Here is a 19,181-nt window from a genome sequence, read left to right as displayed (position 1 = left end):
CACATACAAGCCAGTGAATTATATGCGTTACAGCTGGATGAGTCAACAGACGTGGCGGGCCTGGCACAGCTGGTATATGTTCGTTATGTTTATGGGGGGGTCAGTTAAGGAAGACATCCTCTTCTGCAAACCACTCGAAACCAGGAAAACATGAGAGGATATTTTTAAAGTACTGGACAGCTTTGTGACATCAAATGGACTTTGGTGGTCAAGATGTGTTGGTATCTGTACTGATGGCGCAAAAGCCATGACAGAGAGACATAGTGGAGTGGTAACGCGCAGTTGCTCCCTGAGAGAAGGAGAGATGGAGACAGAGGGAGAGAGTTAGGTCTACTGAGAGAAGGAGAGATGGAGACAGAAGGAGAGAGTTAGGTCTACTGACAGAAGGAGAGATGGAGACAGAAGGAGAGAGTTAGGTCTACTGACAGAAGGAGAGATGGAGACAGAAGGAGAGAGTTAGGCCTACTGAGAGAAGGAGAGATGGAGACAGAAGGAGAGAGTTAGGCCTACTGAGAGAAGGAGAGATGGAGACAGAAGGAGAGAGTTAGGTCTACTGAGAGAAGGAGAGATGGAGACAGAAGGAGAGAGTTAGGTCTACTGAGAGAAGGAGAGATGGAGACAGAAGGAGAGAGTTAGGCCTACTGACAGAAGGAGAGATGGAGACAGAAGGAGAGAGTTAGGTCTACTGAGAGAAGGAGAGATGGAGACAGAAGGAGAGAGTTAGGTCTACTGACAGAAGGAGAGAGGGAGACAGAAGGAGAGAGTTAGGTCTACTGACAGAAGGAGAGAGGGAGACAGAAGGAGAGTGATAGGCCTACTGAGAGAAGGAGACAGTGAGAGAAGGAGAGACTGACAGAGGGACATAGATAGGCCTACAGGTCACAAATATTGCTGCTGTGATGGCACACTGTGGTATTTCACCCAGTAGATATGGGAGTTTATCAAAATCGTGTTTGTTTTCAAAATCTTTGTGGGTCTGTGTAATCTGAGGGAAATATGTGTCTCTAGTATGGTCATACATTTGGCAGGAGGTTAGGAAGTGCAGCTCAGTTTCCACCTCATTTTGTGGGCAGTGTGCTTATACCCTGTCTTCTCTTGAGAGCCAGGTCTGCCTATGGTGGCCTCTCTCAATAGCAAGGCTATGCTCACTGAGTCTGTAGACAAAGCTTTCCTTAAGTTTGGGTCAGTCACAGTGGTCAGGTATTCTGCCACTGCATACTCTCTGTTTAGGGCCAAATAGCATTCTAGTTTGCTCAGAGTTTTTGTTAATTCTTTCCAATGTGTCAAGTAATTATCTTTTTGTTTTCTCATGATTTAGTTGGGTCTAATTGTGTTGTTGTCCTGGGGCTCTGTGGGGTGTGTTTGTGTTTGTGAACTGAGCCCCAGGACCAGCTTGCTTAGGGGACTCTTTTCCAGGTTCATTTCTCTGTAGGTGATGGCTTTGTTATGGAAGTTTTGGGAATCGCTTCCTTTTAGGTGGTTGTAGAATTTAACGTCTCTTTTATGGATTTTGATCACTAGCGGGTATCGGCCCATTTCTGCTCTGCATGCATTATTTGGTGTTTTACGTTGTAATTTGGTAAAAAGACAATTTGAGATTTGCTCAGTACATTGTTTTCACTGAGGACATATACGAGTCTGCTGTTATTGATAATGCAGAGGATTTCCCCAAGGTTGCTGTTGACGCTTATCCCATGGTAGTTATTAGGGTCAAATTTGTCTCCACTTTTGTGGATTGAGGTTATCAGTTCTTGTTTCCAAATATTGGGGAAGATGCCAGAGCTAAGGATGATGTTAAAGAGTTTAAGTATAGCCAATTGGAATTTGTTGTCTGTATATTTTATCATTTCATTCAGGATACCATCAACACCACAGGCCTTTTTGGGTTGGAGGGTTTGTATTTTGTCCTGTAGTTCATTCAATGTAATTGGATAATCCATTGGGTTCTGGTAGTCTTTAATAGTTGATCCTAAGATTTGTATTTGATCATGTATATGTTTTTGCTGTTTGTTCTCTCTTTCTCTCTCTCCCTCTCTTTCTCTCTCTCTCCCTATAATTCTCTCTTTCCCTCTCTTTATCTCTCCCTATCTTTCTCTCCCTCTCTTTCTCTCCCTCTCTTTCTTTCTCTTCCATCTCTCCCTCTCTCTCTCTCTCTTCCATCTCTCTCTCTTCCATCTCTCTCTCTTCCATCTCTCTCTCTTCCATCTCTCTCTCTTCCATCTCTCTCTCTCTCTCTCTCTTCCATCTCTCTCTCTCTCTCTCTCTTCCATCTCTCTCTCTCTCTCTCTCTTCCATCTCTCTCTCTCTCTCTCTCTTCCATCTCTCTCTCTCTCTCTCTCTCTCTCTCTCTCTCTCTCTCTCTCTCTCTCTCTCTCTCTCTCTCTCTCTCTCTCTCTCTCTTCCACCTCTCTCTCTCTCTCTCTCCATCTATCTCTCTCTCTCTCTCTCTCTCTCTCTCTCTCTCTCTCTCTCTCTCTCTCTCTCTCTCTCTCTCTCTCTCTCTCTCTCTCTCTCTTCCATCTCTCTCTCTCTCTCTCTCTCTCTCTCTCTCTCTCTCTCTCTCTCTCTCTCTCTCTCTCTCTCTCTCTCTCTCTCTCTCTCTCTCTCTCTCTCTCTCTCTCTCTCTCTTCCACCTCTCTCTCTCTCTCTCTCTCTCTCTCTCTCTCTCTCTCAATTCAATTCAATTCAATTCAAGGGGCTTTATTGGCATGGGAAACATGTGTTAACATTGCCAAAGCAAGTGAGGTAGATATTATACAAAAGTGAAATAAACAATACAAATTAACAGTAAACATTACACATACAGAAGTTTCAAAACAATAAAGACATTACAAATGTTATATTACATATATACAGTGTTGTAACAATGTACAAATGGATAAAGCACACAAGTTAAAATAAATAAGCATAAATATGGGTTGTATTTACAATGGTGTTTGTTCTTCACTGGTTGCCCTTTTCTTGTGGCAACAGGTCACAAATCTTGCTGCTGTGATGGCACACTGTGGAATTTCTCCCAGTAGATATGGGAGTTTATCAAAATTGGATTTGTTTTCAAATTCTTTGTGGATCTGTGTAATCTGAGGGAAATATGTCTCTCTCTCGCTCTCTCTTCCACCTCTCTCGTCCACCTCTCTCTCTCTCTTTCTCTTCCATCTCTCTCTACCTCTCTCTTCCATCCCCCCTCCTCTCTTTTTTGGCAGCTTGCTGTAGGTTAACACCACCCACTATCCTATGGCTGCAGCGGAAGCAGCAGCAGTGTTTCCACACCATTCCCACTCACACCTTCAGTGTTATTAGCTGCTACGCTACCTAGCATCACAGCTGGTATTATAACACCCCAGCAAGCTGCCTGCCATCTGGCTTGGAGAGTGGGAGGCATTCGTTTTTGTGTTACACAACAAATCAGCTTGGTCACCGTGGTCGAATCAGAGTAGTTTGGTGGGGGCTGGTAGACATAGTTCCAGCTCCTTTTTATGTTTGCCACTCAGAGTGTTGAGTCACAAAGACCTGTACTACTGGATAATAATAGGTTCATTCAGTGGTAGTATTCAGTGGTAGTATTCAGTGGTAGTATTCAGTGGTAGTATTCAGTGGTAGTATTCAGTGGTAGTACTCAGTGGTAGTATTCAGTGGTAGTATTCAGTGGTAGTAATCAGCGGTAGTATTCAGCGGTAGTATTCAGCGGTAGTATTCAGCGGTAGTATTCAGTGGTAGTATTCAGTAGTAGTACTCAGTGGTAGTATTCAGTGGTAGTATTCAGTGGTAGTATTCAGTAGTAGTATTCAGTGGTAGTATTCAGCGGTAGTATTCAGCGGTAGTATTCAGCGGTAGTATTCAGTGGTAGTACTCAGTGGTAGTATTCAGTGGTAATATTCAGTGGTAGTATTCAGTAGTAGTATTCAGTGGTAGTATTCAGCGGTAGTATTCAGCGGTAGTATTCAGCGATAGTATTCAGCGGTAGTATTCAGCAGTAGTAATCAGCGGTAGTATTCAGTGGTAGTATTCCGTGGTAGTATTCAGTGGTAGTATTCAGTGGTAGTACTCAGTAGTAGTACTCAGTGGTAGTATTCAGTGGTAGTATTCAGCGGTAGTATTCAGCGGTAGTATTCAGCGGTAGTATTCAGCGGTAGTTTTCAGTGGTAGTATTCAGTAGTAGTACTCAGTGGTAGTATTCAGTGGTAGTATTCATTGGTAGTATTCAGCGGTAGTATTCAGTGGTAGTATTCAGTAGTAGTATTCAGTGGTAGTATTCAGCGGTAGTATTCAGTAGTAGTATTCAGTGGTAGTATTCAGTGGTAGTATTCAGCGGTAGTATTCAGCGGTAGTATTCAGCGGTAGTATTCAGCGGTAGTATTCAGTGGTGGTATTCAGTAGTAGTACTCAGTGGTAGTATTCAGTGGTAGAAGTCAGTGGTAGTATTCAGTAGTAGTATTCAGTGGTAGTATTCAGCGGTAGTATTCAGCGGTAGTATTCATTGGTATTATTCAGCGGTAGTATTCAGTGGTAGTAATCAGCGGTAGTATTCAGTGGTAGTATTCAGTGGTAGTATTCAGTGGTAGTATTCAGCGGTAGTATTCAGTGGTAGTATTCAGTGGTAGTATTCAGTGGTAGTATTCAGCGTAAGTATTCAGTGGTAGTAATCAGCGGTAGTATTCAGTGGTATTATTCAGCGGTAGTATTCAGTGGTAGTATTCAGTGGTAGTACTCAGTGGTAGTATTCAGTGGTAGTATTCAGTGGTAGTATTCAGTAGTATTATTCAGTGGTAGTATTCAGCGGTAGTATTCAGTGGTAGTATTCAGTGGTAGTATTCAGTGGTAGTATTCAGTGGTAGTATTCAGCGGTAGTATTCAGCGGTAGTATTCAGAGGTAGTATTCAGCGGTAGTATTCAGCGGTAGTATTCAGTGGTTGTATTCAGTGGTAGTATTCAGCGGTAGTATTCAGTGGTAGTATTCAGTGGTAGTATTCAGTGGTAGTATTCAGTGGTAGTAATCAGCGGTAGTATTCAGTGGTAGTATTCAGTAGTAGTATTCAGTGGTAGTATTCAGTGGTAGTATTCAGCGGTAGTATTCAGCGGTAGTATTCATTGGTATTATTCAGCGGTAGTATTCAGTGGTAGTAATCAGCGGTAGTATTCAGTGGTAGTATTCAGTGGTAGTATTCAGTGGTAGTATTCAGCGGTAGTATTCAGTGGTAGTATTCAGTGGTAGTATTCAGTGGTAGTATTCAGCGTAAGTATTCAGTGGTAGTAATCAGCGGTAGTATTCAGTGGTATTATTCAGCGGTAGTATTCAGTGGTAGTATTCAGTGGTAGTACTCAGTGGTAGTATTCAGTGGTAGTATTCAGTGGTAGTATTCAGTAGTATTATTCAGTGGTAGTATTCAGCGGTAGTATTCAGTGGTAGTATTCAGTGGTAGTATTCAGTGGTAGTATTCAGTGGTAGTATTCAGCGGTAGTATTCAGCGGTAGTATTCAGAGGTAGTATTCAGCGGTAGTATTCAGCGGTAGTATTCAGTGGTTGTATTCAGTGGTAGTATTCAGCGGTAGTATTCAGTGGTAGTATTCAGTGGTAGTATTCAGTGGTAGTATTCAGTGGTAGTAATCAGCGGTAGTATTCAGTGGTAGTATTCAGTAGTAGTATTCAGTGGTAGTATTCAGTGGTAGTATTCAGCGGTAGTATTCAGTGGTAGTATTCAGTAGTAGTATTCAGTGGTAGTATTCAGCGGTAGTATTCAGTAGTAGTATTCAGTGGTAGTATTCAGTGGTAGTATTCAGCGGTAGTATTCAGCGGTAGTATTCAGCGGTAGTATTCAGCGGTAGTATTCAGTGGTGGTATTCAGTAGTAGTACTCAGTGGTAGTATTCAGTGGTAGAAGTCAGTGGTAGTATTCAGTAGTAGTATTCAGTGGTAGTATTCAGTGGTAGTATTCAGCGGTAGTATTCAGCGGTAGTATTCAGCGGTAGTATTCAGCGGTAGTATTCAGTGGTAGTATTCAGTAGTAGTACTCAGTGGTAGTATTCAGTGGTAGAAGTCAGTGGTAGTATTCAGTAGTAGTATTCAGTGGTAGTATTCAGCGGTAGTATTCAGCGGTAGTATTCATTGGTATTATTCAGCGGTAGTATTCAGCGGTAGTAATCAGCGGTAGTATTCAGTGGTAGTATTCAGTGGTAGTATTCAGTGGTAGTATTCAGCGGTAGTATTCAGCGGTAGTATTCAGCGGTAGTATTCAGTGGTAGTATTCAGTGGTAGTATTCAGCGGTAGTATTCAGTGGTAGTAATCAGCGGTAGTATTCAGCGGTATTATTCAGCGGTAGTATTCAGTGGTAGTATTCAGTAGTAGTACTCAGTGGTAGTATTCAGTGGTAGTATTCAGTGGTAGTATTCAGCGGTAGTATTCAGTGGTAGTATTCAGTGGTAGTATTCAGCGGTAGTATTCAGTGGTAGTATTCAGTGGTAGTATTCAGTGGTAGTATTCAGCGGTAGTATTCAGCGGTAGTATTCAGCGGTAGTAATCAGCGGTAGTATTCAGTGGTAGTATTCAGTGGTAGTATTCAGTGGTAGTATTCAGCGGTAGTATTCAGTAGTAGTATTCAGTGGTAGTATTCAGTGGTAGTATTCAGTGGTAGTAATCAGCGGTAGTATTCAGTGGTAGTATTCAGTAGTAGTATTCAGTGGTAGTATTCAGCGGTAGTATTCAGTAGTAGTATTCAGTGGTAGTATTCAGTAGTAGTATTCAGCGGTAGTATTCAGCGGTAGTATTCAGCGGTAGTATTCAGCGGTAGTATTCAGTGGTAGTATTCAGTAGTAGTACTCAGTGGTAGTATTCAGTGGTAGAAGTCAGTGGTAGTATTCAGTAGTAGTATTCAGTGGTAGTATTCAGCGGTAGTATTCAGCGGTAGTATTCATTGGTATTATTCAGCGGTAGTATTCAGCGGTAGTAATCAGCGGTAGTATTCAGCGGTAGTATTCAGTGGTAGTATTCAGTGGTAGTATTCAGCGGTAGTATTCAGCGGTAGTATTCAGTGGTAGTATTCAGTGGTAGTATTCAGTGGTAGTATTCAGCGGTAGTATTCAGTGGTAGTAATCAGCGGTAGTATTCAGCGGTATTATTCAGCGGTAGTATTCAGTGGTAGTATTCAGTAGTAGTACTCAGTGGTAGTATTCAGTGGTAGTATTCAGTGGTAGTATTCAGCGGTAGTATTCAGTGGTAGTATTCAGTGGTAGTATTCAGCGGTAGTATTCAGTGGTAGTATTCAGTGGTAGTATTCAGTGGTAGTATTCAGTGGTAGTATTCAGCGGTAGTATTCAGCGGTAGTATTCAGCGGTAGTAATCAGCGGTAGTATTCAGTGGTAGTATTCAGTGGTAGTATTCAGTGGTAGTATTCAGCGGTAGTATTCAGTAGTAGTATTCAGTGGTAGTATTCAGTGGTAGTATTCAGTGGTAGTAATCAGCGGTAGTATTCAGTGGTAGTATTCAGTAGTAGTATTCAGTGGTAGTATTCAGCGGTAGTATTCAGTAGTAGTATTCAGTGGTAGTATTCAGTAGTAGTATTCAGTGGTAGTATTCAGTGGTAGTATTCAGTGGTAGTAATCAGCGGTAGCATTCAGTGGTAGTATTCAGTAGTAGTATTCAGTGGTAGTATTCAGTAGTAGTATTCAGCGGTAGTATTCAGTAGTAGTATTCAGTGGTAGTATTCAGTGGTAGTATTCAGTGGTAGTAATCAGCGGTAGTATTCAGTGGTAGTATTCAGTGGTAGTATTCAGTGGTAGTATTCAGTAGTAGTATTCAGTAGTAGTATTCAGTGGTAGTATTCAGTAGTAGTATTCAGTGGTAGTAATCAGCGGTAGTATTCAGTGGTAGTATTCAGTGGTAGTATTCAGTAGTAGTATTCAGCGGTAGTATTCAGTGGTAGTATTCAGCGGTAGTATTCAGTGGTAGTAATCAGCGGTAGTATTCAGTGGTAGTATTCAGTGGTAGTATTCAGTGGTAGTATTCAGCGGTAGTATTCAGTAGTAGTATTCAGTGGTAGTATTCAGTGGTATTATTCAGCGGTAGTATTCAGCGGTAGTAATCAGCGGTAGTATTCAGCGGTAGTATTCAGCGGTAGTATTCAGCGGTAGTATTCAGTGGTAGTATTCAGCGGTAGTATTCAGTGGTAGTATTCAGCGGTAGTATTCAGCAGTAGTATTCAGTGGTAGTATTCAGCGGTAGTATTCAGTGTAGCCCTGTAGTCAGCCCTGTAGTCAGCCCTGTGGTCAGCCCTGTAGTCAGCCCTGTAGTCAGCCCTGTGGTCAGCCCTGTAGTCAGCCCTGTGGACAGCCCTGTAGTCAGCCCTGTAGTCAGCCCTTTGGTTAGTCCTGTGGACAGCCCTGTAGTCAGCCCTGTAGTCAGCCCTGTGGTCAGCCCTGTAGTCAGCCCTGTAGTCAGCCCTGTGGTCAGCCCTGTAGTCAGCCCTGTAGTCAGCCCTGTAGTCATCCCTGTAGTCAGCCCTGTAGTCAGCCCTGTAGTCAGCCAACTCACTCACTCACTCACTCACTCACTCACTCACTCACTCACTCAGTCTCTCACTCATTGCACAGTTTTGAAGATAAAGTATTGAAGTTTCTTACCTCTTGGCCCCATGGTTCTTCCTCACTGACCTTCTGATCAACTTGGATCCGACTGTATGAGATCTGTGCTGACTTGATGTTTACATCTGCCGAGGCAGCTATGGACTGAGCAGGGGGGTAAATACACACTCAGTCCCCACCGGACACAGCTTCTAAAATTACACTAACCTCACACACACACACACGCACACACACACACACACACACACACACACGGACGCACGCTCGCACGCACACAGACACAAACACACTCTGGCAGAAAACACACACACACACACAAAGAGAATGACACGTGGAGAATACACACACAACCCCATGGGCCTCATTTCCTATGAAATAGCCCTAACAACTCTAAAGGATACTCTCTCTATAAACACACATTAACTACAAAACACACATGAAGGCCTACAGAGGGAGACCATGTGAAAAGTAAAGTAAATGCATGGCAGACAGACAGAAGTTAAAGTGTGTGTCTGACTGTATCAGTGATCACATCAAAACGTATGTTTTGGGAAATCAAAAAGGGAGGATAGCTGTTTCCATAACAACCATTTCTCTGTGAATCTGCTCCCAGCTGTGAAAGACCCAGGGCTCCTCTTCAGATCTCCCCCAGGAGCAGCACCTTTAGCTGGGGAGCATTCCCCTCTCTGTCCGCAGGGAGGCCTGGAGCTCCAACCCTAGCCCCAGTGAAGCCACAGACAGACAACGAGGCAGGTGAAGAGGAGCATAGAGACCTATCTATGAACTATCGTGGAAATAAACTCCTTATGACTTTACAACTATGTGACTAATGACAAGTTATATGTGACCGACCGGCTCAAATCGAACTTATGTGGCAAAATTTTAAATTATGTTTTTTACATTGACTAAAAGTACAAAATGGTGGATCAAACACGACAGTTGAGGAACAACGGGGAAAGTAAATCGGCTATGAAAGTTGATAAACCTGTAAACTCACTTTTGAGAAAATTCCCTTTGAAAGTTTGGGTACCTACCCGGAGAGCTCTTCTTTGTCTACACCCATTCAGCATAGTTCACACCCTCTTAAGCTTTAGCCCCACCCATCTCGTTTCACTCTCGGAACATTCAGAGCGCACACTTGACGCTCTGGCCGATGATTTGTTTACCTCTGGATATATTCAACGGGTGTTGTGCGTTAGTAAATTCATCATTTATTCTGCACTCTGGCATACTCGGACTGAATTTACGAACACACAACAAAATGGTTACTTGCATAGTGGAGTCTTTTGTTAAGACATATAGCTACCTAGCTAGGTAAACAACGTGTAAGATCCCCTCGCCTGGTGCCTCGAATCCAGTATGGAGCGAACGGAGTACGCCGAGGCCCCCTCGATGTCCAGGGGGGGCGGAGGAACCTCCCGCACCTCAGACTCCTGGAGCGGGCCAGCCACCACCGGCCTGAGGAGAGACACATGGAACGAGGGGTTAATATGGTAATCAGGGGAAGCTGTAACCTGTAACTCGTTCAGTCTCCTCAGGACTTTAAATGGCCCCACAAACCGTGGACTCAGCTTCCGGCAGGGCAGGCCGAGGGGCAGGTTTCGGGTCGAGAGCCAGACCCGGTCCCCCGGTGCGAACACCGGGACCTCACTGCGGTGAGGAGGAGAAAAGGGGAGAGAGGGAGAGTAGAGAAGGAGAATAGGGGAAAGATAGCGGAGAGAGGGAGAATAGAAGAGGAGAATAGGGGAGAGAGGGAGAGGGAGAGTAGAGCAGGAGAATAGGGGAAAGATAGTGGAGAGTGGGAGAATAGAAGAGGAGAATAGGGGAGAGAGGGAGAATAGAAGAGGAGAATAGGGGAGAGAGGGAGAGGAGCAGAATATGGGAGAGGGAGAGGAGCAGAATAGGGGAGATTGGGAGAGTAGAGGGAGAAGAGCCGAATAGCGGAGAGTGGGAGAGTAGAGGGAGAGGAGCAGAATAGGGGGAGAGGGAGAGGAGCAGAATAGGGGAGAGTGGGAGAGTAGAGGGAGAAGAGCAGAATAGGGGGAGAGGGAGAGGAGCAGAATAGGGGAGAGTGGGAGAGTAGAGGGAGAAGAGCAGAATAGCAGAGAGTGGGAGAATAGAGGGAGAGGAGCAGAATAGGAGGAGAGGGAGATGAGCAGAATAGGGGGAGAGGGAGATGAGCAGAATAGGGGAGAGAGGGTGAGGGAGAGTATAGAATAGGGGAGAGAGGGTGAAGGAGAGTATAGAATTGGGGAGAGAGGGTGAAGGAGAGTATGGAATTGGGGTGTAATTGGATGAGTAGGTGCTGCTATAGTCTAGAAAATGATAGAGGATTCTCCTCAAAATGAAATATCTTTCTCTCTCTTGCCCCTGCCTTTCACAACAGACCTTTCCAGCACTCCATTCCTGTTGACGCAGCACTAGACTTCTACACACACACACACACACACACACACACACACACACACACACACACACACACACACACACACACACACACACACACACACACACACACACACACACACACACACACACACACACACACACACACACTCACTCACTCACTCACTCACTCACTCACTCACTCACTCACTCACTCACTCACTCACTCACTCACTCACACACACACACTAATCACCACATTTTCCTGTGTGTCAGGCTCAAACAGAACACAGACCCCATCTCAGTGGAATTACTCTTGATAAGTACTAGAAAGAGAGAACGAATGAGAGAGAGCGAGAGAGGAAGAGAGTTAGAGAGAGAGAGAGAGAGAGAATAGGAGGAAAAAATGTATGACCTCATGTTCTCAGCGACTGTGGTAATTAAAGTGATTAACTTCAGTGTCATAGTCATTCTTCAATTACATGCAATTATCCCTAACAACAACCTGCTGTCATTGGTACAGCTCAGGGAAAACTGAGAGTTTAGGGAAAGAACATGTATTTCTTTCTTTCTTCTCCCCCTCACTCTCTCTCTCTGTCTCTCTCACCCCCTCCCTGTCTCTCTCCCTCTCTCTCTCTGTCTCTCTCTCACTCTGTCTCTCTCTCACTCCCCCCCCTCCCTGTCTCTCTCCCTCTCTCTCTCTCTGTCTCTCTCTCACTCTGTCTCTCTCTCACTCCCCCCCCTCTCTCTCTCTCTCTCTCTCTCTCTCTGTCTCTCTCTCTCTCTGTCTCTCTCTCACTCCCCCCCCATCTCTCTCTCCTCCTCTCTCTCTCTCTCTCTCTCTCTCTCTCTCTCTCTCTCTCTCTCTCTCTCTCTCTTTCTCTCTCGCTCTCCCTCTCTCTCTTACTCGCTCTCTCTCTCCACACATCTCCTCTCCTACTACATTACCTTCAATAACATCACCCTCATAGGCTTTCTCCAATTACCCTCAATTACCTGTTCCCCAAGTTATCCTCCAATAACAAGCCCCAATTAACCCCCTCCTGCCCCTCCCGTCCCTACAAGCACCCCCTGGTGGCTGTGTGCCTGTTTTTTAGCCGGGGGCTCATTTCTCCCTATATCAGCATCTCCCCTTCTCTCCTCTTCCTCTCCCTCTTTCACTCTCTGCAGGAGATGCTAGACTGACAGACACGCATCCTCTCTGTCTGTCTGTCTGACTGTCTGTCTCTCTCACCAGGATTAGGTTTACTGTTGATAGGTAGGGCAGAGATGGAACATATATTTTTTGTGTGTCTATCACTGTTGTTTCATACAAATGTCTGGTTACAGGTGTCCGTGGTGTATCTCTTTATTGATAGCGTTTTTTTTTGTTCGTGTCATTCTATTTACTCAGTGTTCTGTCTGTAAGATCTTGGTTTGATCTCTCTCCTCCAGGTGACGGACTTTCCCAGTCCTCGACCTTGTCTCTATCCAGGTGATGTGCCTCTGTGGCTGGCTGTGGCTGCTCTGCTGCCTCCATATCCCTGGGTATGTCTGGGGTCAGTCTGGAGGTGGAGGGGGGGCCTGTCGGCTGATGGCTAACCCCATCTCGGGCAGTGTTTATCGGGCAGGAGATGTGGTCATTGGGGGCTTGTTCCCCATCCATGTGGAAGCCCCTCTACCAGAGCAGGAGTTCAGGAGTATTGCAGGAAATGTGACATGTACAATGTACGCAACTCTGAAGTATTGTGTGATGACAGCTTTGTGTCATTGTTTTCATGTGTAAAGTGTTTTCAGTTACCTCTTCTCTACCTGTCTCTTCCATTCCTCCATCTGTCAGATTCAACCAGCGTGCTTACCGCTGGCTCCAGACTATGATCTTTGCGGTGGAGGAGATTAACCGTGACCCAGTCCTCCTTCCTAACCTCACCCTGGGGTTCCTGGCTGCTGACACATGCCTGGCAGAGGGAACAACTCTGGGGGCAGCTCTAGCCATGGTGACCGGCCAGGAGGCCTCTGTGGCGGACACAGAGTGTGGAGCAACCCCTGAGGTGCCCGTCATCATCGGTGATGCCCGCTCCTCAGCCTCCATCGTGGTGGCACAGACCCTCGGGCCGTTTGATTTACCCATGGTGAGGCATGGGGTTGGAGTACAGACTGGGATGGAAAGAGATGATGACTCTCTTACAGATTACATTCATATATCTATCTAGACGATTCTCTGTCTATAATGTTAAATTGTCTCTCCCTCTGGTATCTGCTTCTTAAATATTTGAATTCTCTCTGTTCTCTCTTTCTCTGCATCTCTCTCTCTCTCTCTCTCTCTCTCTCTCTCTCTCTCTCTCTCTCTCTCTCTCTCTCTCTCTCTCTCTCTCTCTCTCTCTCTCTCTCTCTCTCTCTCTCTCTTTGTCTCTTTCTCTCTCTCTCTCTCTCTCTCTCTCTCTCTCTCTCTCTCTCTCTCTCTCTCTCTCTCTCTGTGTTCTCTCTCTCTCTATGTTCTCTCCCAGGTGAGTTATTTTGCCTCCTGTGCGTGTTTGAGTGACAACTGGAGGTACCCGTCGTTCTTCCGTACGATACCCAGCGATGCTTTCCAGGCTCGGGGCATGGCCAGGCTGCTGCTTCAGCTGGGCTGGGAGTGGGTGGGGCTGGTGTCAGGGGATGATGACTATGGGAAGTTTGGGGTTCAGATGCTTCTCCGAGATCTTCAGGGATCTGGGGTTTGTGTCGCCTACGCAGAGGTCATCCCCAAGGTATGACCTCACTCTGATGATCTGACAATAGACTCTCTCTTTCTGTCTCTCTTTTACTCTGCTTCCCCCCCTCTCCACTAATCTAAAATAGAAACTCTCTCTCTGATTTTCTGATTTTCTCTGACTCTCTTCCCTCTCTCTCACTGATGGTCATCCCCAAGGTACCATCTCAGAGACGGATGAAGCACATCGTGGACACCATCAGAGGATCTACTGCCAGAGTGGTGGTGACATTCGCTATCTCTCAGGATGCACGGGTAATCAGTTACTGGTCAGAGTATTGTTAAGTGTTTGTTACACAACTGTATCAGAGTGTTTTTTGTCCTACCATGTCTTGATGCCCTTTATAGACACAAGTTTTTCTAATTGATAATAATGTATGTCAACTTGACTATCTTGATCTTTTCAACCATCTCATTCTCCAGGCCCTGATGGAAGAGGTTGTCCGTCAGAACATAACAGACAGGCAGTGGATCGCCTCGGAGGCCTGGGTCACCTACTCTACTCTCTCTTCCCCAAAAAACCTGCCCTCTCTTGCCGGGACTATTGGATTTGCCCTGAAGAAAGCTGTCATTCCCAGCCTGGGCCCTTTCCTAACACGCCTCCGTCCTGATGGGGACTACCAGAAATCCGACCCCTTCCTGAGGGAATTGTGGGAGGAGATTTTTGGGTGTTCTCTGGTGATTGACCTCAGCATGACCCCGTCGTCCCGGCGACAGTGTACTGGTTCAGAGGTCATAGGTGAGGGAGAGTTTACAACTAATGCTCTGTTTTTGTGTCCTGATCCATTCCCGATGTTGTCTCAGTAAAATAAAGTGTCAAACCTAGGTGAAGGGGAGAGTCAGTACGCTGACGTGTCTCAGCTGAGAGCCAGCTACAATGTGTACAAGGCTGTGTACGCCATCGCCCACGCCATTCAGGACATGGTGGCCTGTCGACCAGGGGAGGGACCCTTTAATAGTGGACAGTGCCCTGATATCAGGAAGCTTCAGCCCAGCCAGGTGACAATAGCATGTTGATCTGTTTTCAGGATAACAACACTAATGTTTCCAGTCAGGATACAGTGGAAACACTTTACTAGTGTTACTAGTGAACACTGTTTTAGTACTAAAGACCCAAAGCCACAACTGGTTCTAACTCTTGATCCTGTTTCAATAAACCTTTTGTCTTTGAGATTGTTCATTATCTGAGAGGAGTGAACTTCAGTACTCCTGTGGGGGATTTGTTCCACTTCGACATGAATGGTGATCCGCCTGCCTCTTATGACATCATCAACTGGCATGTGACCCCCGAAGGGAAGGCAGAGTTTGTCCAGGTCGGCCATTTTCTGTCTTCAGTGGGAGTGGACGACCAGTTTCACATCAATATGGAGAATGTGGTGTGGGGAGGGGGCAGCGGAGACGAGGTGAGTACCATTTAGCTTGGTTTCTCTGAGGCAGAGAGGAGTGTCTGTCTGTCTGTCTGTCTGTCTGTCTGTCTGTCTGTCTGTCTGTCTGTCTGTCTGTCTGTCTGTCTGTCTGTCTGTCTGTCTTTCTGTCTGTCTGTTTGTGTGTGTGTGTGTGTGTGTGAGAGAGAAAGAGACTTGTTTAGTTTCTCACCCTGAGGCAGACATACAGCAAAGAGAAAGACAGAAAAAAACACCAAATAACAGGTGAATGTTAGATTAGACAGAAAGCTCTGTAATCAACGTGATACTGAATGTTAGGTCAGACAGAAAGCTCTGTCATCAACATGATACTGAATGTGAGATATTTGTGTGGTCAGATTCCTCACATACTCCCCAGAGGGGCCCAGCAAACCTGCCTGTGTGTGTGTGTGTGTGTGTGTGTGTGTGTGTGTGTGTGTGTGTGTGTGTGTGTGTGTGTGTGTGTGTGTGTGTGTGTGTGTGTGTGTGTGTGTGTGTGTGTGTGTGTGTGTGTGTGTGTGTGTGTGTGTGTGTGTGTGTGTGTGTGTGTGTGTGTGTGTGTGTAATAATGGTGATAATAGCGATGATGATGATGACTGTATCCTCCCCACCGTCTGCTAGGTCCCTGTGTCTATATGCAGTGCTGCCTGCCCCCCTGGTACCAGGCATGCGGTACAGAAGGGGAAGCCTGTGTGCTGCTTCGACTGTCTGTCCTGCGCTGAGGGAGAGATCAGCAACACAACAGGTAGTCTATCAACTTTTCTCATTCCAATTCATTTTTTGACTCAATCCTGACAGGTTCTGATTCTGACTGGTTCTGATTCTGACTGGTCCTGATTCTGACTGGTTCTGATTCTGACTGGTCCTGATTCTGACTGGTTCTGATTCTGACTGGTCCTGATTCTGAATGGTCCTGATTCTGACTTGTTCTGATTCTGTCTGGTCCTGATTCTGACTGGTTCTGATTCTGACTGGTCCTGATTCTGAATGGTCCTGATTCTGACTTGTTCTGATTCTGTCTGGTCCTGATTCTGACTGGTTCTGATTCTGACTGGTCCTGATTCTGAATGGTCCTGATTCTGACTTGTTCTGACTGGTCCTGAATCTGACAGGTCCTGATTCTGACTGGTCCTGATTCTGACTGGTTCTGACTGGTCCTGGTTCTGAATGTTCCTGATTCTGACTGGTTCTGATTCTGACTGGTTCTGACTGGTCCTGATTCTGACTGGTCCTGATTCTGACTGGTCCTGGTTCTGACTGGTCCTGATTCTGACTGGTCCTGATCCTGACTGGTTCTGATCTTGACTGGTTCTGATCTTGACTGGTCCTGATTCTAATTCTTGATTTCTGTTTCTTCTCTGTCAGGGTCAGTTGAGTGTAGCAGGTGTCCAGAGCGGTTCTGGTCCAACCCCGATCGTACGGCCTGCGTCCCACAGCTGGTGGACTTCCTCTCCTACAGCGACACCATGTGCGTCATCCTGTCCTTCATCTCAGTTTCCGGGGCAACGCTCACAGCTGGTACCCTGGCCACCTTCTTCTACCACCGCCATACGCCCCTGGTGAGTAGAATCATGTGATCATAGAAATACAATGAATAGAACAGGTGTCTCCATTCAAGTCAATGATGGCATAATGGATGGACTGGCAGAAATTTTGAGTGTACCAATGCCAGGAAGTAAAAGCTGGAAGTGTACCCTTCAATCTGTGCTATGATTTGTTTAGTCAACTCAACTGACATTGCAAAAAATACATTCCATTGCATGAGTGATATCAGTTCGTACTGAACAGAAGTCATATTGTGTCATATAATGTTGAGATTTATGACGTCACTCAGTCTAAATGATCATTCTCTGTCTCGTTCCAGGTGAAAGCCAACAACTCTGAGCTCAGCTTCCTGCTCCTGGTGTCACTCAAGCTCTGCTTCCTGTGTGCATTGGTTTTCATTGGCTGGCCGAAGCCGTGGACTTGCATGCTGAGACACACCCTGTTTGGTATAAGCTTTGTGTTCTGCATCTCCTGTCTGCTCAGCAGGACTGTGGTGGTGCTGGTGGCCTTCAGGGCCACTCTGCCTGGAGAGAACCTGATGAGATTCTTCAGCCCCACCCAGCAGAGGATGGGTATCTCCATCTGTACACTCATCCAGGTGAACGTCTAGTTTTTACTATATTCTATTGGAACTGATTTATTTCCTTCACTCACCATATTCTGTTGTTATGGTAACTGTGCTTGCTTTTTCCATCCAAACTGCTTTCCCTTCCACAGGTGCTGATCTGTGTGCTGTGGCTGATCCTAGCTCCACCCCGGCCGGCTGAGAGGGGCGGCAGAGAGGGTCGGGGACCGAGGGTCGTCCTGGAGTGTGAGGTGGGCTCTGTGGTCGGCTTCTCTCTGGTGCTGGGCTACATCGGCCTGCTGGCCTCCCTCTGTCTCCTCTTAGCCTTCCTGGCCAGGAAACTCCCAGACAACTTCAACGAGGCCAAGTTCATCACCTTCAGCATGCTGATCTTCTGTGCTGTGTGGATCTCCTTCATCCCTGCCTACGTCAGCTCTCCTGGGAAGTACACTGTAGCTGTGGAGATATTCGCCATCTTAGCTTCCAGCTTTGGACTGCTGTTCTGTCTGTTTGCTCCAAAGTGTTTCATCATCCTCCTGAGACCAGAGAGAAACACCAAGAAACACATGATGGACAAATAGAAACCACCAACAAACACATGATGTCCAATTAGAAACCACCAACAAACACATGATGTCCAATTAGAAACCACCAACAAACACATGATGTCCAATTAGAAACCACCAACAAACACATGATGTCCAATTAGAAACCACCAACAAACACATGATGTCCAATTAGAAACCACCAACAAACACATGATGTCCAATTAGAAACCACCAACAAACACATGATGTCCAATTAGAAACCACCAACAAACACATGATGGACAAATAGAAACCACCAACAAACACATGAGGGACAAATAGAAACTACCAACAAACACATGATGTCCAATTAGAAACCACCAACAAACACATGATATCCAATTAGAAACCACCAACAAACACATGATGTCCAATTAGAAACCACCAACAAACACATGATGTCCAATTAGAAACCACCAACAAACACATGATGTCCAATTAGAAACCACCAACAAACACATGAGGGACAAATAGAAACCACCAACAAACACATGATGGACAAATAGAAATCAACAAGAAATACATGTGGGACAAATAAAAACCAACAAAAACACGAGGGACAAATGTGAAATGACACATACTCATATCGTGATTTAAGGATTGTAGAATGTCCATTCTGTTTGAAAACATACATTTCCTGGTAAACTTTCACCATATTACTTTGTTAATACCAACAGTTGAAGACCTTAGCCAAATGCATTTAAACTCAGTTTTCACAATTCCTGATATTTAATCCTAGTAAAAATTCCCTTTCTTAGGTCAGTTAGGATCCCCACTTTATTTTAAGAATGTGAAATGTCAAAATAATCATAGAGAGAATGATTTATTTCAGCTTTTATTTCTTTCATCACATTCCCGGTGGGTCAGAAGTTTACATACACTCAATTACTATTTTGTAGCATTGCCTTTAAATTGTTTAACTTGAATCAAACGTTTCGGGTAGCCTTCCACAAACTTCCCACAATAAGTTGGGTGAATTTTGGCCCATTCCTCTTGACAGAGCTGGTGTAACTGAGTCAGGTTTGTAGGCCTCCTTGATCACACACACTTTTTCAGTGCTGCCCACAATGTTCTATAGGATTGAGGTCAGGGCTTTGTAATTGCCACTCCAATACCTTGACTTTGTTGTCCTTAAGCCATTTTGCCACAACTTTGGAAGTATGCTTGTCCATTTGGAAGACCCATTTGCAACCAAGCATTAACTTCCTGACTGATGTCTTGAGAGGTTACTTCAATATATCCACATAATTTTCCTGCCTCATGATGCCATCTATTTTGTTAAGTGCACCAGTCCCTCCTCCAGCAAAGCACCCCCACAACATGATGCTGCCATCCCCGTGCTTCACGGTTGGGATGGTGTTCTTAGGCTTGCAAGCCTCCCCCTTGTTCCT

General features: G+C 45.3%; 1 protein-coding gene across 1 annotated transcript; it reads left to right on the top strand.

Annotated features, from left to right (window-relative positions):
• Window positions 1–14,485: 14,485 nt before the first annotated feature.
• Window positions 14,486–17,842, top strand: LOC139549808 (extracellular calcium-sensing receptor-like). The gene is made up of 5 exons (XM_071360559.1): window positions 14,486–15,093; window positions 15,715–15,838; window positions 16,459–16,652; window positions 16,958–17,236; window positions 17,356–17,842. Exons 1-5 carry the CDS (start codon window positions 14,926–14,928, stop codon window positions 17,782–17,784), a joined length of 1,194 nt encoding a protein of 397 aa, XP_071216660.1. The 5' UTR covers window positions 14,486–14,925; the 3' UTR covers window positions 17,785–17,842.
• The last annotated feature ends 1,339 nt before the right edge of the window (window positions 17,843–19,181 follow it).

This window comes from Salvelinus alpinus, chromosome 22, assembly GCF_045679555.1.
Source record: "Salvelinus alpinus chromosome 22, SLU_Salpinus.1, whole genome shotgun sequence".
Taxonomy (NCBI): Eukaryota; Metazoa; Chordata; class Actinopteri; order Salmoniformes; family Salmonidae; genus Salvelinus; species Salvelinus alpinus.
This window is presented reverse-complemented; position numbering and strand designations above follow the sequence as displayed.

Bases quoted from the DNA above. Each gene is read 5' to 3' on its own strand.
- LOC139549808 (XM_071360559.1), top strand. From the start codon at position 14,926: ATGAATGGTGATCCGCCTGCCTCTTATGACATCATCAACTGGCATGTG. The intron at 15,094-15,714 runs GTGAGTACCATT...ACCGTCTGCTAG, and splicing joins GAGGGGGCAGCGGAGACGAG to GTCCCTGTGTCTATATGCAG. The intron at 16,653-16,957 runs GTGAGTAGAATC...GTCTCGTTCCAG, and splicing joins ACCACCGCCATACGCCCCTG to GTGAAAGCCAACAACTCTGA.